We start from the raw sequence: 23,571 nt of genomic DNA, 5'->3' as shown, positions 1-23,571 counted from the left end.
TCCCATCTTTAGTAGATCTTCTACACAGCGTAAGAACGCCTGTTTCTTTGTCTGGTCTGAAAACAAACGAGAAATGTGGAACCTTCCCCTTGGAGGAGAGTCCTTGAATTCTAGAAGATATCCATGAGCAACGATTTCTAATGCCCAGGGATCTGGGACATCTCTTGCCCAAGCCTGAGCAAAGAGAGAGAGTCTGCCCCCTTCATGCTGTCTTAGTAGCAGCCGCAGGCTTCTTGGCCTGTTTACCTTTGTTCCAGCCCTGCAAGGGTTTCCAGGTTGCTTTGGGCTGTGAAGCGTTACCCACTTGCTTTGCGTTTGCAGAGGTTGAAGCAGGGCCGCTCCTGAAGTTGCGAAAGGAGCGAAAATTAGCCTTGTTTTTAGCCTTAAACGGTCTATCTTGCGGGAGGGCATGGCCCTTTCCCCCAGTGATATCCGAAATAATTTCTTTCAACTCGGGGCCGAAAAGGGTCTTCCCCTTGAAAGGAATATTTAGTAATTTTGTTTTGGACGACACGTCAGCCGACCATGATTTGAGCCAAAGCGCTCTCCGCGCCATAATGGCAAAACCAGAATTTTAGCCAGCTTTAGGGCATGAATTCTATTCATGACTTCGTCATATGAAGTCTCCCTCTGGAGCGACTCCTACAGCGCCTCAAACCAAAAAGCCGCTGCAGCAGTTACAGGAATAATGCAGGCAATCGGTTGAAGAAGGAAACCTTGTTGAACAAATATTTTCTTTAGTAAACTTTCTAATTTTTTATCCATAGGATCTTTGAAAGCACAACTGTCTTCTATTGGTGTGCGCTTGGCTAGTGTTGAAACTGCTCCCTCTACCTTAGGGACCGTCTGCCACGCGTCCCGCCTGGGGTCAGTTATGGGGAACATTTTCTTAAAGATGGGGGGGGGGGGGGGGACCAAAAGGTACACCTGGTCTCTCCCACTCTCTAGTTACAATATCCGCCACCCTCTTCGGGATCGGAAACGCATCAGTGTATACAGGGACTTCTAGAAACTTGTCCATTTTACACAATTTTTCTGGGACCACCATGGGGTCGCAATCATCCAGCCTAGCTAAAACCTCCTTAAGCAGTACGCGGAGGTGTTCCAGCTTAAATTTAAACGCTAAGGAATCCGATTCTGCCCGCTGAGAAACCTTTCCTGTGTCAGAAATTTCTCTCTCGGACAGCACATCCCTCACTGCCACTTCAGAGTGTTGTGAGGGTACAACTGATAAATCATCCAAAGCTTCTGATTGCTCATCCTCTGTTCTTAAAACTGAGCTATCACGCTTTTTAGGAAAAACTGGCAGTTTGGATAGAAAAGCCGCAAGGGAATTATCCATGACTGCTGCTAATTGTTGTACTGTAATAGGGGCCAATGCGCTAGAGGTACTAGGCATCACTTGCGCGGGCATAACTGGTGTCGACACATGGGGAGAGGAAGGTGGACTATCCTCATTACCTTCCGTTAAAGAATCATCTTGTGCAACATTTTTAAGTGTCACTGCATGGTCTTTAAAATGCTTTAAACACAAATGTAAAGGGGGTTCCGCCATGGCTATTAAACACATAGAACAACGTCTATCTGAAGGCTCTGACATGTTAAACAGACTTAGACAGCACTCAAATACAGAAAAATAAAATTTTAGAAAAAACAGTACTGTGCCTTTAAATAATAAAAAGGGCACACTTTTTTACTAAGTCTCAAAAAAACACAATTTATGCTTACCTGATAAATGTATTTCTCTTGTGGTGTATCCAGTCCACGGATCATCCATTACTTGTGGGATATTCTCCTTCCCAACAGGAAGTTGCAAGAGCACACCCACAGCAGAGCTGCTATATAGCTCCTCCCCTAACGGCCATATCCAGTCATTCGACCGAAACAAGCCGAGAAAGGAGAAACCATAGGGTGCAGTGGTGACTGTAGTTTAATCTAAAATTTTGACCTGCCTTAAAATGACAGGGCGGGCCGTGGACTGGATACACCACAAGAGAAATAAATTTATCAGGTAAGCATAAATTGTGTTTTCTCTTGTAAGGTGTATCCAGTCCACGGATCATCCATTACTTGTGGGATACCAATACCAAAGCTAAAGTACACGGATGAAGGGAGGGACAAGGCAGGTACTTAAACGGAAGGTACCACTGCCCGTAAAACCTTTCTCCCAAAAATAGCCTCAGAAGAAGCAAAAGTATCAAATTTGTAGAATTTGGAAAAAGTATGAAGCGAAGACCAAGTTGCCGCCTTGCAAATCTGTTCAACAGAAGCCTCATTTTTAAAGGCCGAAGTGGAAGCCACAGCTCTAGTAGAATGAGCTGTAATCCTTTCAGGAGGCTGCTGTCCAGCAGTCTCATAGGCTAAGCGGATTATGCTTCTTAGCCAAAAGGAAAGAGAGGTTGCCGAAGCCTTTTGACCTCTCCTCTGTCCAGAGTAAACCAAAAACAAAGCAGATGTTTGACGAAAATCTTTAGTAGCTTGTAAGTAAAACTTTAAAGCACGAACCACGTCCAGATTATGTAAAAGACGTTCCTTCTTTGAAGAAGGATTAGGACACAATGATGGAACAACAATCTCTTGATTGATATTCTTAGTAGATACCACCTTAGGCAAAAACCCAGGTTTTGTACGCAGAACTACCTTATCTGTATGGAAGATCAGATAAGGAGAATCACATTGTAAAGCAGATAACTCAGAGACTCTACGAGCCGAGGAAATAGCCATCAAAAAAAGAACTTTCCAAGATAAAAGTTTGATATCTATGGAATGAAGAGGTTCAAACGGAACCCCTTGAAGAACTTTAAGAACCAAAATTAAGCTCCATGGGGGAGCAACAGGTTTAAACACAGGCTTGATTCTAACCAACGCCTGACAAAACGCCTGAACGTCTAGAACATCCGCCAGACACTTGTGCAAAAGAATAGACAGAGCAGAAATCTGTCCCTTCAAAGAACTAGCTGATAATCCTTTTTCCAAACCCTCTTGGAGAAAAGATAATATCCTGGGAATCCTAACCTTACTCCATGAGTAACTTTTGGATTCACACCAATAAAGATATTTACGCCATATCTTATGGTAGATTTTCCTGGTGACAGGCTTTCGTGCCTGTATTAAGGTATCAATGACTGACTTTGAGAAGCCACGCTTTGATAAAATCAAGCGTTCAATCTCCAGGCAGTCAGTCTCCGAGAAATTAGATTTGGATGATTGAAAGGACCTTGTAGTAGAAGGTCTCGTCTCAAAGGCAGAGTCCAAGGTGGAAAGGATGACATGTCCACTAGGTCTGCATACCAGGTCCTGCGTGGCCACGCAGGCGCTATCAAGATCACCGATGCTCTCTCCTGCTTGATTTTGGCAATCAGTCGAGGGAGCAGAGGAAACGGTGGAAACACGTAAGCCAGGTTGAAAGACCAAGGCGCTGCTAGAGCATCTATCAGCGTCGCTTCCGGGTCCCTGGACCTGGATCCGTAATAAGGAAGCTTGGCGTTCAGGCGAGACGCCATGAGATCCAGTTCTGGTTTGCTCCAACGATGAATCAATTGAGCAAACACCTCCGGATGGAGTTCCCACTCCCCCGGATGAAAAGTCTGATGACTTAGAAAATCCGCCTCCCAGTTCTCTACACCTGGGATATGGATCGCTGATAGGTGGCAAGAGTGTCTCTTTGCCCAGCGAATTATTTTGGAGACTTCTAACATCGCTAGGGAACTCCTTGTTCCCCCTTGATGGTTGATGTAAGCCACAGTCGTGATGTTGTCCGACTGAAATCTGATGAACCTCAGGGTTGTTAACTGAGGCCAAGCTTGAAGAGCATTGAATATTGCACTCAATTCCAGAATATTTATTGGGAGGAGTTTCTCCTCCTGAGTCCACGATCCCTGAGCCTTCAGGGAGTTCCAGACTGCACCCCAACCTAGAAGGCTGGCATCTGTCGTTATAATTGTCCAAATTGGCCTGCGAAAGGTCATACCTTTGGACAGATGGATCCCGAGATAGCCACCAGAGGAGAGAATCTCTGGTCTCTTGATCCAGATTTAGTAGAGGGGACAAATCTGTGTAAACCCCATTCCACTGACTGAGCATGCATAGTTGCAGCGGTCTGAGATGTAGGCGCGCAAACGGTACTATGTCCATTGTCGCTACCATTAAGCCGATTACTTCCATGCACTGAGCCACCGAAGGGCGCGGAATAGAATGGAGAACACGGCAAGAATTTAGAAGTTTTGATAACCTGGACTCAGTCAGGTAAATTTTCATTTCTACAGAATCTATCAGAGTCCCTAGGAAGGAGACTCTTGTGAGTGGGGACCGAGAACTCTTTTCCTTGTTCACTTTCCACCCATGCGACCTCAGAAATGCCAGAACTATGTCCGTATGGGACTTGGCAATTTGGAAGTTTGACGCCTGTATCAGGATGTCGTCTAGATAAGGGGCCACTGCTATGCCCTGCAGCCTTAGGACCGCCAGAAGCGACCCCAGAACCTTTGTAAAAATTCTTGGGGCTGTAGCTAACCCGAAGGGAAGAGCCACAAACTGGTAATGCCTGTCCAGAAAGGCAAACCTTAGGAACCGATGATGATCTTTGTGTATCGGAATGTGAAGGTAAGCATCCTTTAAATCCACGGTAGTCATATATTGACCCTCCTGGATCATAGGTAGGATGGTCCGAATAGTTTCCATTTTGAATGATGGAACTGAGGAATTTGTTTAAGATCTTTAGATCCAAGATTGGTCTGAAGGTTCCCTCTTTTTTGGGAACCACAAACAGATTTGAGTTAAAACCCTGTCCCTGTTCCTCCTTTGGAACTGGATGGATCACTCCCATAACTAGAAGGTCTTGCACACAGTGTAAGAATGCCTCTTTCTTTATCTGGTTCACAGATAATCGTGAAAGGTGAAATCTCCCTTGTGAGATATAATCTCCAACGCCCAGTGATCCTGAACATCTCTTGCCCACGCCTGGGCGAAGAGAGAAAGTCTGCCCCCTACTAGATCCGTTACCGGATAGGGGGCCGTTCCTTCATGCTGTCTTAAGAGGCAGCAGCAGGCTTTTTGGCCCGCTTGCCTTTGTTCCAGGACTGGTTAGGTTTCCAGGCCTTCTTGGACTGAGCAAAAGTTCCCTCTTGTTTTGTAGCAGAGGAAGTTGATGCTGCACTTGCCTTGAAGTTTCGAAAGGCACGAAAATTAGACTGTTTGGCCCTTGATTTGGACCTGTCCTGAGGAAGGGCATGACCTTTACCTCCAGTAATGTCAGCAATAATTTCCTTCAAACCAGGCCCAAATAGGGTCTGTCCCTTGAAGGGAATGTTAAGTAGTTTAGACTTTGAAGTCACGTCAGCTGACCAAGATTTAAGCCATAGCGCCCTGCGCGCCTGGATGGCAAATCCAGAATTCTTAGGCGTTAGTTTAGTCAAATGAACAATGGCATCAGAAACAAAAGAATTAGCTAGCTTAAGTGCTCTAAGCTTGTTAAGTATGTCATCCAATGGAGTCGTTGCCTGTAAAGCCTCTTCCAGAGACTCAAACCAAAACGCCGCAGCAGCAGTGACAGGAGCAATGCATGCAAGGGGCTGCAGGATAAAACCTTGTTGAATAAACATTTTCTTAAGGTAACCCTCAAATTTTTTATCCATAGGATCTGAAAAAGCACAACTGTCCTCGACAGGGATAATAGTACGCTTTGCTAAAGTAGAAACTGCTCCCTCCACCTTAGGGACCGTCTGCCATAAGTCCTGTGTGGTGGCGTCTATGGGAAACATTTTTCTATAAATAGGAGGGGGGGAAAACGGCACACCGGGTCTATCCCACTCTTTATTAATAATTTCTGTAAACCTTTTAGGTATTGGAAAAACCTCATTACACACCGGCACTGCAAAGTATTTATCCAGTCTACACAATTTCTCTGGCACTGCAATTGTGTCACAGTCATTCAGAGCAGCTAAAACCTCCCTAAGCAGTACACAGAGGTTCTCAAGCTTAAATTTAAAAGTAGAAATATCAGAATCAGGTTTCCCCGAGTCAGAGATATCACCCACAGACTGAAGCTCTCCTTCCTCAGCTTCTGCATATTGTGAGGCAGTATCAGACATAGACCTTAAAGCGTCTGTATGCTCTGTATTACGCCTAACACCAGAGCTATCTCGCTTTCCTCTAAATTCAGGCAGCCTGGCTAATACCGCTGACAGTGTATTATCCATGACTGCCGCCATGTCTTGTAAAGTCCTTGATGTACTTGGCGCCATTTGAGCGTGAGTCCCTTGAGCGGGAGTCAAAGGGTCTGACACGTGGGGAGAGTTAGTCGGCATAACTTCCCCCTCGTCAGAATACTCTGGTGATAATTTTTTTTAAAGACAAAAGCTGATCTTTATTGTTTAAAGTGAAATCAATACATTTAGTACACATTCTCATATGGGGTTCCACCATGGCTTTTAAACATAATGAACAAGGAGTTTCCTCTATGTCAGACATGTTTATACAGACTAGCAATGAGACCAACACGCTTGGAAAACACTTTAAATCAAGTTAACAAGCATATATAAAAAACGGTACTGTGCCTTTAAGAGAAACAAATTTTGTCAAAATTTGAAAAACAGTGAAAAAAGGCAGTAAATCAAACGACATTTTTACAGTGTATGTAATAGGTTAGCAGAGCATTGCACCCACTTGCAAATGGATGATTAACCCCTTAATGCAAAAAATGGATCAAAAAAACGGAATAAACGTTTTTTTAACAGTCACAACAACTGCCACAGCTCTACTGTGGCCCTACCTTCCTCAATAAACGACTTTTGAAGCCTTTAGAGCCCTTCAGAGATGTCCTATAGCATGCAGGGGACTGCTGAGGGAAGCTGAATGTCTCTGTCTGTAATTTTAACTGCGCAAAAAAGCGCTAAAATAGGCCCCTCCCACTCATACTACAACAGTGGAAAGCCTCAGGAAACTGTTTCTAGGCAAAAATCAAGCCAGCCATGTTGAAAAAACTAAGCCCCAATAAAGTTTTATCACCAGAGCATATATAAAAACGATTAAACATGCCAGCAAACGTTTTATATTGCCATTTTATAAGAGTATATATCTCTTATAGTAAGCCTGATACAAGTCGCTATTAAATCACTGTATTTAGGCTTAAAGGGACAGTCTACACCAGACTTTTTATTGTTTTAAAAGATAGATAATCCCTTTATTACCCATTTCCCAGTTTTGCATAACCAACACAGTTATAATAATATACTTTTAACCTCTGTGATCATCGTGTATCTAAGCCTCTGCAAACTGCCCCTTTTTTCAGTTCTTTTGACAGACTTGCAGTCTAGCCAATCAGTGCCTGCTCCCAGATTACTTCACGTGCACAAGCACAGTGTTATCTATATGAAATATGTGAACTAACACCCTCTAGTGGTGAAAAACTGTTAAAATGCAATCTGAAAGAGGCGGGCTTCAAGGTCTAAGAAATTAGCATATGAACCTCCTAGGCTAAGCTTTCAACTAAGAATACCAAGAGAACAAAGCAAAATTGGTGATAAAAGTAAATTGGAAAATTGTTTAAAATTACATGCCCTATCTGAATCATGAAAGTTTATTTTGGCCTAGACTGTCCCTTTAACTTACATTAATCCGGTATCAGCAGCATTTTCTAGTCCCTAGAAAAACTTAAAACTGCACATACCTCATAACAGGATAACCTGCACGCCATTCTCCCTCTGAAGTTACCTCACTCCTCAGATATATGTGAGAACAGCAGTGGATCTTAGTTACAAGCTGCCAAGATCATAGAAAACGCAGGCAGATTCTTCTTCTAAATACTGCCTGAGATAAAATAGTACAACTGCGGTACTATTTGAAAATAAACTTTTGATTGAAGAAAAAACTAACTATATTTTACCACTCTCCTCTTACTACCTCCCTCTTTGTTGAGAGTTGCAAGAGAATGACTGGATATGGCAGTTAGGGGAGGAGCTATATAGCAGCTCTGCTGTGGGTGTCTTCTTGCAACTTCCTGTTGGGAAGGAGAATATCCCACAAATAATGGATGATCCGTGGACTGGATACACCTTACAAGAGAAATAACACAATCTTTATGAAATTTTCACCATATGATCCTAATGCTTTGAAATGATTGCACAGTGAATTTCAAGTCAATTAACTCCTTAATGGCCAAACCGGAGCAAAGTAAAGCTGGCAACCGGTTAGCAAACTACAGCACCATGCCACAGCAATCTGCTGTGGCCCTACCTTCCTTGGGGATTAGTTTTGATCGAAAATAAGCCTCTATGAAGTCCTCACGTAATCTTTGGACCCTCCACGTGAAGCTGCATGAAGCTGTCTGCAATAACAACTGCGCAATTGAGGTGCGAAATTTAGGCCCCCTCCCTCTCCACTCTGGAGTTGTGGGGCCTTCACAAGCCTAAATAGGTGTCTAAATATATGCCATGTGGAATAAACCCCATAAAACGTTCCAAATGTAATAAAAGCTTGTAAAAAGATCAGATTTTTGTTATAAAATAATCGATTGCCCCTTAACAGTGTCCACCAGTGTTTTGAGCCCTTTTAAATAAGCCTTCCTTCTATACTAAGTCTCAGAATATGGCTTACCTTCCCCACATGGGGATTCTTGTCAGTCTTCTAGCATTACTAAGTCTTGACTAGAAAAAAATGACTGAACATACCTTATAGCAGTTAAGCCTGCAAACTGTTCCCCCCCAACTGAAGTTTTCTGGTACTCATCAGTCCTGTGTGGGAACAGCAATGGATTTTAGTTACAACATGCTAAAATTGTTTTCCTCTCAGCAGAAATCTTCATCACTTTCTGCCACAGAGTAAATAGTACAAACCGGCACTATTTTAAAAATAACAAACTCTTGATTGAAGAAATAAAAACTACAAATCTAACACCACATTCACTTTACCCTCCCGTGGAGATGCTACTTGTTAGAGCGGCAAAGAGAATGACTGGGGGGGCGGAGCCTGAGGGGGAGCTATATGGACAGCTCTGCTGTGTGCTCTCTTTGCCCCTTCCTGTAGGGAATGAGAATATCCCACAAGTAAGGATGAATCCGTGGACTGGATACACCTTGCAAGAGAAATAGAGTTTATCACTTCATGGATTGCTTCCCAACACTTAAAAATCTTATTTACTACTTTAATATAAATCTTCTAACTCAGAAATCTCACTGCTGATAACATCCCCACACCTATGTCTATTCTCTAAAAAAAAAGTGCTCTTTTTTGTGGTAAAACACTAGAACATCATTTCTTTCAAATTTGTTAAGTTAATTGGTATAAAGTAAAAAAATAAGTAAAAGTGAAATAAAAAACTGCTAAAAAATGTAACTATATTTTTATGAAACGGAACAGTTATTAAATACAAACTGCACTGTGAATGCAATATAACAGAGCCCTTACTTGCTGGAATTCTGCCTTCAGTTCTTGATCCTGCACATTTAGGACATCACGCAGGTGGTCTGTGTGAGCAGCCGCTTGTCTGCGCAGTTGGGTTCTCATTTCAGCTTCCATCACATCCCTGATTTCTTCAGCCTGTAACACAGAATTTAACAAATTGTATTTTTCCAAAGACACACACAATTTTTTTGTGAGAATATCATAATCCTGATATGCTTTAGTGCCATAAAACCACCCATATTTGTATTGTGCATTGTCCCAGGAATACAGCAATATCCCCATGTACAGGTTTTATGGGGTTATAGAAAGTCACAGGGCCAAATATGGGGCCTGCCCATTTCAGTCTTCATGCGTGGAAATTTGACACATTGATCTAAAAAGCACTTAAAGGGTTATTTATTTTTTTAAAACTTCTAACACTAATTCCATCAACCCACTTAAATCAATTCCCACTTCCACCCCCAATTTTTGTTAGAGAGATGTATAGAACTGTGTGGGACACTTTGTAGCAGTGATTTCTCTGCCTGTCTCGCCTCGGAGCACACACACTGAAGAGAGAGGAAGACAGGCTGTCACATGGTATCAGTGATTACGTGTATCTGCGATCACGTCACTCCAAAGGTGCCGATTGGCTCCTGGGGTACTTCCTACGTTACTAGGCAAGTCCCTGCGTTGGATCCAAGAGGCTAAGTATTAAAGGGGGAAGCATGCGTTAGGACACAGTGTTTTCAGGACTGCATGGAACATCCTAACGTCGTCTAGGGGTTAATCACTTAAAGTGAAAGTCAACCATAGCGTTTTTGAAACGCTATGGTTGACTGTTAAAACAAATAAAGGGCACTTTCATTCATGAAGTATAAGATACTTCATGCAGAAAGTTCCTTTATTCGTTTCAACTGTTCGCTGTTCTTAGCTGCTACAGCAGCCTACGGCAAAACAACATTTTGCTAAGAGGTGACGTTTTCACCTTTTAGCAAATAGCTGTGCGGTAAATCCTGCTCCCATGGGCGCCAAAACCGGATTTACCGAACGGCTATTGGCTAAGAGGTTAAAACGTCACCGCTTAGCAAAAAAAATAAATTTGGGTACCTCCTTCCATATAGGGCTTTTATTTCCCCCCTCATTCAACTTGTGGGTGCGATGCGCTGTGATGTCACGTGTCAGTGATTGCACATGATCAGTGGCATAATCCTGTGTCAACCAGAACCGGAAGAGCAGGGGAAGAATGTGTGCTTCTTCTGCTTGTTGGAAACGTCCCATGGTGTTTTAGTGGTGAGTAGTTATAGCTTTCCTCTCATTTTCGTTTGCTGCAAAAGATCGATGAGGTATAGAGATGTGTTGCGTTGGTTTGAGGGAAATATATGCGCAGTATTAGTTTATTAAAGCTTAACTGATTTCACTTCACTTATTTTTTTAATGATTTCATTCTGTACAAGCTATCAAACATTACACATCTTTACGGTTTCTAAGAATCTCTCTCAGTAAACACTTCATTGCAGTGTGAACACAACTGTTTTCCAAATTCATATCTGCTATGAACAAATCGACAGACATGGACTTTAAAATTAATTCCTTACAATAAGTTTTTATACAGTGAGGTTGTAATGAAATCATTAAAAAAATATAAGTGAAGTGTAATCCGTTAAGCTTTAATAAACTAATGCTGCTGTTCATATAGTTCCCTTAAAACTAAGCAACACATCTCTATGCCTCATCAATCTTCTGCAGCAAACGTGGTCAAATGAGAAGAAAACAAAGTTATAAACTACTCATTTCTCAAAGGTTTCAAACAGGCAACCCCTCACAAAAGGTGTACGGCACTCTGACGTTTTGACATCACTATGAGACCACTGTGCTCCACAATAAACTATCCAGCGAAAATAATGTAAGTTGTGCAAACATTATGGCTTTCTAAATTGCGTGGTGTTGGCATGCGCAAACCACAATGAATGATTCCTAAACATTATTTGCCAGTAGGGCAGATAATGCAACTGCTGAAAACAGAGAAGTAATTATGTCATGCATAGGAGTTTAGGGGCCGAGCCATTATAAATTCCATAACGGTAAAAAAGAAAAAAAGTATTCTAATGCGGTCTCAACTTCAAAATTAAAAATGTTGCAGGAGGACTGTCATTTGGGAATCTTTGGGACAAAGTAAATAATTAAGTTGTGTAGACCAGGGGTATCAAACGCAAAGTATCTGGGGGCCACTGGTCAAGTGTTCTTCTCCCATGGGGGCCGCTTGAACTGAGTGAGTGCTCCGAAACTGGATATACTAGGAAATGGAAGTGACATTTATCCAAGTAGTAGTAAATAGCGGGAGTTGTAGCCCACAATAGACATACACAGTTGTATATGTATCTTGTGAGAGTACCAAGTGAAGTGATCATCTTGGAACTGTATAGCAATATAAAGTGATATTTACCCAACGCAGTGCGTGGTGGGAGTCTACACTAGATGCTTTGTCTTTATATATTTGTCTTGTGAGTGCCTATATAGAGAATATCAACTAGTTACAATTCTTAGAACTTTAAAAAAAATTGACAGCCCAAATTAATGGTTTACCTATTAAACAAGGAAGGGCCAGATAAAACTATCTTGAGGGCCGCATTTGGCCCTGGGGCCTGTACTTTGAGACCACTGGTGTAGACTGTTCCTTTAGCTTAAAACACAGTTAGCAAGAAACACTAGTTGGAAAATAACAAAAGCATTTTATCTTTGAGTTAGAATGTTCCTTTAAGTCACCCATCTTTGAAATTAGAATTCTGTGTAGTTGTAAAATCAGTGTAGTTCTCCATACAGAGCAGTTTATTTGCATCACCTTTTTGTCCTGATCCAGTTTGATCTCGGCTCGGTAGTGCTCTAGAGCCTTGGTAACTGCAGATTCTAGAGCTTTTTTATCCTCCAGCTTCTGGTTCTCTAAGGCTGCTTCAATGTGCTGCTGTTCGCGCACTCTGTAATCTGCCAGTTGTTTGTGTAGCTGGTCGATACGCCGGTGAGCATGGGCGATGAGAGAGTTCAAGTCGTCTATGCTTAGTTTACCAGCTGCAAGAAATGACAAATATCACCGCCTTGGATAAGTTTAACAATTCCAAAAAAAGAAAGCATAAAATACAGAACAAAACCTACATGTACTTTAACAGCAGCCTGTACAGGGTGAATAAATGTAGAAGCAAGTGATTGCTAAATGGATTTGATTGCATGCTTTTAAATAGGAATCTAAATAAATCATATGTATTGCTATTATACACATACAGATTTTTATTAGTATGCTTGATCAATATTCTAGAGTACAAAACAACTGAAAGTTAAATTACTTCCACACGTCACAGATTATCATCTCTGTCAGCCGTTACCAAAATGTCATACCACCCAGATCCATCTCCATAAAAAGCATATAAGCAATTATAATGTATACAGATGGCTACCCTGTGAGTATCAAAAACCATTACAAACTAGTATCAGACTAGGGCCATGTTACAATCAATCAAAATAACACTATAAAAACATTTTCTGTCAGCTTGGATGAGGTGTGGTTTAAAGTTAAAAGAACTGCCATTCAACTTAGTACATAATATAACAGTATTATCTAGTTACAGTAAATAATATAACAGTATTATCTAGTTACAAAAAAAAAAAAGAAGAAATAAAATGAAAACAAATGAAAATGTATAAGTAATAGGCGTGATTTCAGACATTTCAAGGAGACTTTCCTAAAGATTTTTTAGAAATCTTCAGGAATCAAAATATAGACAGTCAAAAGGAAAAAATAAAATAAAACACAAGTTAAGTTAGTTCATATTGATGATGGCTGATTAATGCATTTAAATGAAGGCTGTTTCACTTAATCATTAATATCACTTCATAACATTTTGAATTTCCAAACACATAATTGCAAAAAAAACCCACTAAATTTATGCTTACCTGATAAATTTCTTTCTTTTGCGATGTACCGAGTCCACGGTTTCATCCTTACTTGTGGGATATTATCCTACCTAACAGGAAGTGGCAAAGAGAGCACCCACAGCAGAGCCGTCTATATAGCTCCCTCCTTAACTCTACCCCCCAGTCATTCGACCGAAGGCCAAGGAAGAAAAAGGAGAAACTATAAGGTGCAGAGGTGACTGAAGTTTTCAATAAAAAATACTATCTGTCTTGAATAGACAGGGCGGGCCGTGGACTCGGTACATCGCAAAAGAAAGAAATTTATCAGGTAAGCATAAATTTTGTTTTCTTTTGCAAGATGTACCGAGTCCACGGTTTCATCCTTACTTGTGGGATACCAATACCAAAGCTTTATGACACGGATGAAGGGAGGGACAAGACAGGAACCTAAACGGAAGGCACCACTGCTTGCAAAATCTCCCAAAAATAGCCTCCGAAGAAGCAAAAGTATAAAATTTGGAAAAGGTATGAAGCGAAGACCAAGTCGCAGCCTTACAAATTTGTTCAACAGAAGCATCATTTTTAAAAGCCCATGTGGAAGCCACCGCTCTAGTAGAGTGAGCTGTAATTCTTTCAGGAGGCTGCTGTTCAGCAGTCTCATAAGCCAAACGGATGATGCTTTTCAGCCAAAAGGAAAGAGAGGTAGCCGTAGCCTTTTGACCTCTACACTTTCCAGAATAGACAACAAACAAAGAAGATGTTTGACGAAAATCTTTGGTTGCCTGCAAATAAAACTTCAAAGCACGAACCACGTTCAAGTTGTGCAACAGACGTTCCTTCATAGAAGAAGGATTAGGACACAGAGAAGGAACAGCAATTTCCTGATTGATATTCCTGTTAGAAACAACCTTAGGGAGGAACCCAGGCTTGGTACGCAAAACCACCTTATCAGCATGGAAAACAAGATAAGGCGAGTCACATCGTAAAGCAGATAGTTCAGAAACTCTTCGAGCTGAAGAGATAGCAACTAGAAACAGAACTTTCCAAGATAGAAGCTTAATATCTATGGAATGTATGGGTTCAAACGGAACCTCCTGAAAAACCTTAAGAACTAAATTCAGACTCCATGGCGGAGCAACAGGTTTAAAAACAGGCTTGATTCTAACTAAAGCCTGAACGTCTGGGACATCTGCCAGACGCTTGTGCAATAGAATAGACAAAGCAGATATCTGCCCTTTTAAGGAACTAGCTGACAATCCTTTCTCCAATCCCTCTTGGAGAAAAGACAAAATCCTAGGAATCCTGATCTTACTCCATGAGTAACCTTTGGATTCGCACCAAAAAAGATATTTACGCCATATCTTATGATAGATTTTCCTGGTGACAGGCTTTCAAGTCTGAATCAAGGTATCTATGACCGACTCGGAGAAACCCTGCTTTGATAAAATCAAGCGTTCAATCTCCAAGCAGTCAGTTGCAGAGAAATTAGATTTGGATGCTTGAACGGACCTTGAATAAAAAGGTCCTGTCTCAGTGGCAGAGTTCATGGTGGCAGAGATGACATGTCCACTAGGTCTGCATACCAAGTCCTGCGTGGCCACGTATAAAATGCTATCAAAATCACCAAAGCTCTCTCCTGTTTGATTCTGGCAATCAGACGCGGAAGGAGAGGGAATGGTGGAAACACATAAGCCAGGTTGAACGACCAGGGTACTGCTAGAGCATCTATCAGTACTGCCTGAGGATCCCTTGACCTGGACCCGTAACGAGGAAGTTTGGCGTTCTGACGAGACGCCATCAGATCCAATTCTGGTGTGCCCCATAGCTGAACCAGTTGAGCAAACACCCCCGGATGAAAAGTCTGACGACTTAGAAAATCTGCCTCCCAGTTCTCTACCCCTGGGATATAGATCGCTGATAGATGGCAAGAGTGAGTCTCTGCCCATTGGATTATTCTGGAAACTTCTATCATCGCTAAGGAACTACTTGTTCCCCCCTGATGATTGATATAAGCCACAGTCGTGATGTTGTCCGACTGAAATCTGATGAATCTGGCAGAAGCCAGCTGAGGCCACGCCTGAAGAACATTGAATATCGCTCTTAATTCCAGAATATTTATCGGTAGGAGGGCCTCCTCCTGAATCCACAAACCCTGTGCTTTCAGGGAATTCCAGACTGCACCCCAGCCCAGTAGGCTGGCGTCCGTCACTGTAACCCACGCTGGCCTGCGGAAACACATTCCCTGGGACAGGTGATCCTGTGACAACCACCAAAGAAGAGAATCTCTGGTCTCCTGATCCAGATTTATCTGAGGAGATAAATCTGCATAATTCCCATTCCACTGTCTGAGCATGCATAGTTGCAGTGGTCTGAGATGTAAGCGAGCATACGGAACTACGTCCATTGCTGCTACCATTAGTCCGATTACCTCCATACACTGAGCCACTGACGGCCGAGGAATGGAATGAAGAGCTCGGCAGGTGGACAAAATCTTTGATTTCCTGACCTCCGTCAGAAATATTTTCATGTCCACCGAGTCTATCAGAGTCCCTAGGAATGAAACTCTTGTGAGAGGGGAAAGAGAACTCTTTATTACGTTCACCTTCCACCCATGAGATCTTAGATAGGCCAACACGAAGTCTGTGTGAGACTTGGCTAGTTGGAAAGTCGACGCTTGAATTAGGATGTCGTCTAGATAAGGCACCACTGCTATGCCCCGCGGCCTTAGGACCGCCAGAAGGGACCCTAGCACCTTTGTGAAAATTCTTGGCGCCGTGGCCAACCCGAAGGGAAGAGCCACAAACTGGTAATGCTTGTCCAGAATGACAAACCTGAGGAATTGGTGATGATCTTTGTGGATAGGAATGTGTAGATACGCATTCTTTAAGCCCACGGTGGTCATATATTGACCCTCCTGGATCATTGGTAAAATAGTCCAAATGGTCTCCATCTTGAAGGATGGGACTTTGAGGAATTGGTTTAGGATCTTGAGATCTAGGATTGGTCTGAAGGTTCCCTCTTTTTTGGGAACCACAGATTGGAGTAGAACCCCTGCCCCTGTTCTGTTTTCGGAACTGGGCAGATCACTCCCATGGTAAATCTTCTACACAGCGTAAGAACGCCTCTTTTGGTCTGATTTACAGACAATTGAGAAAGATGGAATCTCCCCCTTGGAGGAGAATCTTTGAAATCTAGAAGATACCCTTGGGTTACGATTTCTACAGCCCAGGAGTCCGGAACGTCTCTTGCCCAAGCCTGAGCAAAGAGAGAGAGTCTGCCCCCTACTAGATCCGGTCCCGGATCGGGGGCTACCCCTTCATGCTGTCTTGGTGGCAGGCTTCTTGGCCTGTTTACCCTTGTTCCAAGCCTGGTTAGGTCTCCAGACTGGCTTGGATTGAGCAAAGTTCCCCTCTTGCCTTGCAGCAGGGGAAGACGAAGCGGGACCACCCTTGAAGTTTCGAAAGGAACGAAAATTATTTTGTTTGGTCCTCATCTTATTTGACTTATCCTGCGGGAGGGCATGACCGTTCCCTCCAGTGATATCTGAAATGATCTCTTTCAGTTCAGGCCCGAATAGGGTCTTACCCTTGAAAGGGATATGGCAAAACCTGAATTCTTTGCCGCTAATTTAGCCAGATGAAAAGCGGCGTCTGTAATGAAAGAATTAGCTAGCTTAAGAGCCCTAATTCTATCCAGAATATCATCTAATGGGGTCTCCACCTGAAGAGCCTCTTCCAGAGCCTCGAACCAAAAGGCAGCTGCAGTGGTTACAGGAACAATGCACGCTATAGGCTGGAGAAGAAAACCCTGATGAACAAAAATTTTCTTTAGGAGACCCTCTAATTTTTTTATCCATAGGATCTTTGAAAGCACAACTGTCCTCAATAGGTATAGTTGTACGCTTAGCCAGAGTAGAAATAGCTCCCTCCACCTTAGGGACCGTCTCCCACGAGTCCCGCATGGTGTCGGATATGGGAAACATCTTCTTAAAAATAGGAGGGGAAGCGAACGGAATACCTGGTCTATCCCACTCCTTAGTAACAATGTCCGAAATCCTCTTAGGGACCGGAAAAACATCAGTGTAGACAGGAACCTCTAAATATTTGTCCATTTTACACAATTTCTCTGGAACTACAATAGGGTCACAATCATCCAGAGTCGCTAAAACCTCCCTGAGCAATAAAGCGGAGGTGTTCTAGCTTAAATTTAAATGCCGTCATATCTGAATCTGTCTGAGGGAACATCTTTCCTGAATCAGAAATCTCTCCCTCAGACAGCAAATCCCTCATCCCTACCTCAGAACATTGTGAGGATACATCGGATACGGCTACTAAAGCGTCAGAAGGCTCAGCATTTGTTCTTAACCCAGAGCTACTGCGCTTCCCTTGCAACCCAGGCAGTTTAGATAAAACCTCTGAGGGTAGAATTCATAAGTGTGGCCATATCTTGGAAGGTGAAAGAATTAGACGCACTAGAGGTACTTGGCGTCACTTGTGCGGGCGTTACTGGTTGTGACACAACCTGATTTCCTTCTGTCTGAGAATCATCCAGTGCCAAACTTTTATAAGTCAAAATATGCTGTTTGCAATTTATAGACATATCCGTACATGTGGGACACATTCTAAGAAGGGGTTCCACAATGGCTTCTAAACATATTGAGCAAGGAGTTTCCTCAATGTCAGACATGTTGAACAGGCTAGTAATGAGACAAGCAAACTTGGAAAACACTTTATTCAGGGAAAAAAAAAACAATTTAATAAACGGTACTGTGCCTTTAAGAGAAAAAAAGGCATACACAAACTGCAAAATTGCTTAATACCACCTCAAATTTTTCGAAATGTTTACAGCAGATTCAACAAGCTTTAGTAAGATTGCACCACAAGCAAATTAAACAATTAACTCCCAAATATGGAAACCGGATTGACAAAGAGCCAAAAACCGGCAAAAACCCTGTCAGCACCTTGCCACAGCTCTGCTGTGGCGCCTACCTGCCCTTAGGGATTGGTAATGTGGGGATAAAGCTTCGATTTGGCCCAAGAAGTTCACCAGGACCCTCCGGTGTTGTAGCTTGCTGCTTATCAAGATAAAAATGTGCAACTGAGTCGCGAAATTAGGCCCCGCCCATCTCACTCGATGTTACTAAGGCCTCCAAAAAACACACCAAGCGTTTTTACAGCCATGTGGGTTCTAAAAACCCCAAAAAGCCAAGTGTACCCTCAATACAGTTGTCCCTAAAAGGATTATTAACAGCACTCCCAGAAACAAACAACCGTTTGTTAATATCATTCAAACTGAGTGTCAACCATAAGTTTAGCCCTTTATGCAAACTTAGTAATGCCACTATAAGTCTAGGATTACTGCTTACCCTTACCCTCATGTGGATACTGTCAGTCTTTCTGAAATATCACAGTCTCTCCAGAAAAAATGACTGAACATACCTCATTGCTGTATAGCAAGAAACCGTTCCTCACACTGAAGTTTTCCTGTACTCCTCAGCTTCTGTGGGAACAGCAGTGGACCTTAGTTACAAATGCTAAGATCATCATCCTCTAGGCAGAAATCTTCATCCATCTCCTGCCTAAGAGTAAATAGTACACACCGGTACCATTTAAAAATAACAAACTCTTGCTAGAAGAAAAATTAAAAACTAACAGTGTATCACCTCTTTCACTTTACCCTTCCTGCTTAGAGCCGGCAAAGAGAATGACTGGGGGGTGGAGTTAAGGGGGGAGCTATATAGACAGCTCTGCTGTGGGTGCTCTCTTTGCCACTTCCTGTTAGGAAGGATAATATCCCACAAGTAAGGATGAAACCGTGGAATCGGTACATCTTGCAAAAGAAATTATAATATGATTGCATTTTATTGATCTAGTTTAAGTGTGATTTTAGGACTGATAAAACGATATTGTTAATTACCATAAAAACTGAGTATGCTCAAAAACATTAAATATGGGTTCTATAAAAAACAGAAATTAGAATTTTTCCTTAATATGCAATTTTATTGGGATAAATTTATAGCCTCCTTATGCCCCTCCTGTTAGAGAAAGTTTAGACTTAAGACAAATGTAACTTGGCCATAACTAGAATACAAAAAAAATAAACAAGAAGTCCTCCGTCCACCCCCCCTCCCCATCTTTGAATACAGTAGGAGAAAGGAAGACCATAATAGACTATTTTCAATACTAGAGGACACCATGTTTTGAATGTTTACCATGTTATTCTACTATGTTATTTTTTCATAAGGATGGATTTATTTCAGAAAATGTCTCATACTGGATTGTATCCTTGTGAATAAGAAAACTTGAATAAATATGAATAATTATTTAAAAAAATTTAAAAGCTGAATTTAAAAGCCCTGCAAAAAGTCACATGATGAACTTTACACAGGAAGTTTGATGGATTATAATGGATTTGTTTATAATTATTCCACCTAAACCATTTTGTATACATTCTCTTATAATTACTATTTTCTAGAATGCCTGATGATTGTATTGTACAATACAACAGTAGTAAAACCATCTTTTTAAACATAATTACTAACCAATTACATTTCAGTGGCTACAGTCCACTTGTCAACGTTAAACAGGTGACTTATACAGCATACATAACACAAGTGACATGCAGTTAGTAAGATATGTACAGTGCACTGTGGGATACAAAGCCTGCCTACTAGGGAGTGTTTGACAACTACTTAATTAACTGGTGAAAAGCAGGAACTGTAACAACTCACCTACATCGGAAATCTCTGAAACAGAAAAAGGAAGGTTTAGAGAGGTTAATGCAAGTCATAGATCAATAGGACTTTCCACATGCAGACTAGCAGGTAAAACGCACGCAAACCACAACAAAGAGTCTAGTAAATGTATAAAGGAAAACTAGAGGGAAATGTAAAGAAGTACATGTGTTAAAACAAAATTTATGCTTATCTGATAAATGTATTTCTTTCTTGACACAAAGAGTCCACGGATCATCTAATTACTATTGGGAATATCACTCCTGCCCAGTAGGAGGCGGCAAAGAGCACCACAGCAAAGCTGTTAAATATCACCTCCCTTCCCTCCAACCCCAGTCATTCGACCGAAGTAAAGGAGAGAAAGGAAGCAACAAAGGTGCAGAGGTGTCTGAAGTTTATAACATACCAACAACCTGTCTAAAGGACAGGACGGGCCGTGCACTCATTGTGTCAAGAAATAAATTTATCAGGTACGTAAGCAAAAATTTTGTTTTCTTTCTAATGACACGATGAGTTCACGGATCATCTAATTACTATTGGGAATCAATACCCAAGCTAGAGTACACAGATGATAAGGGAGGGACAAGACAGGGAGCCTAAACGGAAGGCACCACTGCTTGAAGAACTTTTCTCCCAAAAGCGGCCTCAGCCGAGGCAAAAGTGTCAAATTTGTAGAATTTTGAAAAAGTGTGAAGAGAGGACCAAGTTGTAGCCTTGCAAATCTGTTCCACAGAAGCTTCATTTCTGAATGCCCAGGAAGAGAAAACAGCCCTTGTATAATGAGCCGTAACTCTCTCAGGAGGCTGCTGTCCAGCAGTTACATAGGCAAAGCGAATAATACTCTTCAGCCACAAAGAAAGAAGTAGCCGTAGCTTTCTGTCCCTTACGTTTCCCCGAGAATACCACAAACAGAGCAGAAGACTAACAAAAATCCTTAGTCGTCTGTAAATAGAATTTTAGTGCACGAACCACATCCAGATTGTGCAGAAGCTGTTCCTTCTGAGAAGGAGGATTAGGACACAAGGAAGGAACAATAATCTCCTGATTAATGTTCCGGTCAGAAACTACTTTAGGGACAAATCCTAATTTTGTACGTAAAAGAAGAAACAACACTTTCCAAGATAACTTAATATCTAAGGAATGCATAGGCTCAAACGGAGCCTGTTGAAGAACTTTAAGAACTAGATTAAGACTCCAAGGAGGAGTAACCGATTTAAACACAGGCCTGATTCTGACCAAGGCCTGACAGAACGATTGCACGTCTGGTAAATCCGCCAGACGTTTATGTTTCAAAATAGATAAGCAAAGAGAAATGGTTAACCTTAAAGTTCGTGTGAGTAGTAAAGCCAAACCTGGCACCGGGACTTGGTCAACAATACACCCCCCCAGATAACAGTATAATCATGAGCCAAATAAGAGGTGTACCTTAAGCACTGAAGGAAGAAAGTCCTGTTTGTAGACGGAACAATATCCGATGGCAGCGTGTCTGCCGACTTCTCTTGCTTCCGCCTCTAAGCAAAACCCGATCTGCAGCTCTGTAAACGTCACCGCGTGACGTGGGGGGGGGGGGGGTGTATAACGGATCCACGTCTTCACCCGGTCCGGCAGCAAGAGAGGAGATAGTGGCTGGGACTCATACGCTGGTGTATGAGCATCAGAAATAAAGGTAGATGAGTCCCAGGTGAATAAATAAAATCAGTTCTTTATTAGATTCCTTTAAAAATATTTTCGTGAAACGCCGTAATCATAGCGTTTAGCCGAAACATGTAAGCCATTGGTGCTATGCTCATCTTTCACTCCTTCCTTGGCTGATGTTGAACCGTGTGAGCTGCGTCTCACGAAAATATTTTTAAAGGAATCTAATAAATAACTGATTTTATTTATTCACCTGGGACTCATCTCCCTTTATTTCTGATGCTCAAAATAGATAAGGCAGATATTTGACCCTTTAGGGAACTTGCCGATAAACCCTTCTCCAAACCCTCTTGGAGAAAAGACAAAATTCTAGGAATCTGAACTCTACTCCAAGAGTAGCCTTCGGATTCACACCAATGCAGATATTTACACCATATCTTATGGTAAATCTTTCTAATCACAGGCTTACGAGCCTGAATCATGATCTCAATGACCGACTCTGAAAATCCACGCTTAGATAAAATTAAGCGTTCAATCTCCAAGCAGTCCGCTTCAGAGAAACTAAATTTGGATGAAGGAAGGGCCCTTGAAGTAGGTCCTTTCTCAACGGAAGCCTCCAAGGTGGAAGAGATGACATCTCCACCAGGTCTGCATACCAGATCCTGCGAGGCCACGCCGGTGTTATGAGGATCACGGACACCCTCTCTCCTGTTTGATTTGAGCAATGACTCGGGGGTGGAGAGTGAACAGGGGAAATAGGTATGCGAGGCTGAAATTCCAAGGTACCGCCAGAGCGTCTATCAGTACAGCCTGGGGATCCTTGACCCACCCTTGGAAGCTTGGCATTCTGCCAAGATGCCATGAGATTCAATTCTGGCTGACCCCACTTGAGATTTAGGCTGGAAAACAATTCCGGATGGAGTTCCACTTCCCCAGGTGAAATGTCCGTCTGCTCAGAAAATCAGCCTCCCGGTTGTCCACTACTGGGCTGTGGATCGCGGATAGCAGTTGTGGAACTCCACCAACTGAATTTATCTTGGCTACCTCTGCCATGGCCAAGGAACTCCGAGTTCCCCCTGATGGTTGATGTAAGCCACTGAAGTTATGTTGTCCGACTGGAACCTGATAAACCGGACCGAGGCTAACTGAGGCCAGGCCAGAAGAGCATTGAAGATTGCCCTCAGCTCCAGAATGTTTATGGGTAAAACAGACTCCGACTGAGTTCATGTCCCCTGAGCCTTCAGAGAGCCCCAGACTGCTCCCCATCCCAGTAGGCTGGCGTCCGTTGTCACAATCACCAAGGTGGGTCTGCGGAAGCAGTTTCCCTAGGAGAGATGTTCCTGAGACAACCACCAATGAAGAGAATCCCTTGTCTCCTGCTCCAGATGTATTCATGGAGACAGATCCGCATAATCTCCGTTCCACTGCCTGAGCATGCATAACTGCAGAGGTCTGAGGTGGAAACGGGCAAACGGGATGATTTCCATGGCTGCTACCATCAGACCGATTACCTCCATGCATTGAGCCACTGATGGCCGAGGAGAGGACTGAAGCGCTAGAAAGGAATCGAAAATCTTTGAAAATTACCCTTGTAGTTGGAACTAAGGAACTCTTTTCCAAATTCACCTTCCATCCGTGAGATCGCAGGAAAGATAACATTTCCGTGTGGGATTTTGCTTGTTGAAAGGATGGTGCCTGAAATAGAATGTCGTCCAGATAAGGCACCACTGCAATGACCCGCAATCGGAGCACCGCCAACAGGGATCCCAGAACTTTGAGAAAATTCTGGGAGCGGTGGCAAGGCCGAATGGAAGAGCCACAAACTGGAAGTTTGTCTAAAAATGTAAACTTCAGAAACTTGTGATGGTCCCTATGGATGGGAACATGCAGGTACGCGTCCTTTAAATCTACCGTTGTCA

The 23,571-nt window shown here is 42.4% G+C and overlaps 1 protein-coding gene across 4 annotated transcripts in view; it reads right to left on the bottom strand.

The window, feature by feature from the left end:
• The window catches only part of IMMT (inner membrane mitochondrial protein), a 138,739-nt gene that overhangs the window by 45,731 nt on the left and 69,437 nt on the right, over positions 1–23,571 (bottom strand). For all 4 annotated transcript variants that reach the window (XM_053704263.1, XM_053704264.1, XM_053704265.1 and 1 more), the window contains exons 11-12: positions 12,221–12,444; positions 9,403–9,534 (exon numbers count right to left, since the gene is read on the bottom strand). In XM_053704263.1, the coding sequence (XP_053560238.1) occupies positions 9,403–9,534; positions 12,221–12,444 (356 nt within the window). The remainder of the gene's footprint in view (positions 1–9,402; positions 9,535–12,220; positions 12,445–23,571) is intronic.

The sequence above is a fragment of the Bombina bombina genome, chromosome 2 (genome assembly GCF_027579735.1).
Source record: "Bombina bombina isolate aBomBom1 chromosome 2, aBomBom1.pri, whole genome shotgun sequence".
Taxonomy (NCBI): domain Eukaryota; kingdom Metazoa; phylum Chordata; class Amphibia; order Anura; family Bombinatoridae; genus Bombina; species Bombina bombina.
The sequence above is the reverse complement of the archived record's forward strand: the minus strand, read 5'-3'. Positions and strand labels throughout refer to the sequence as shown.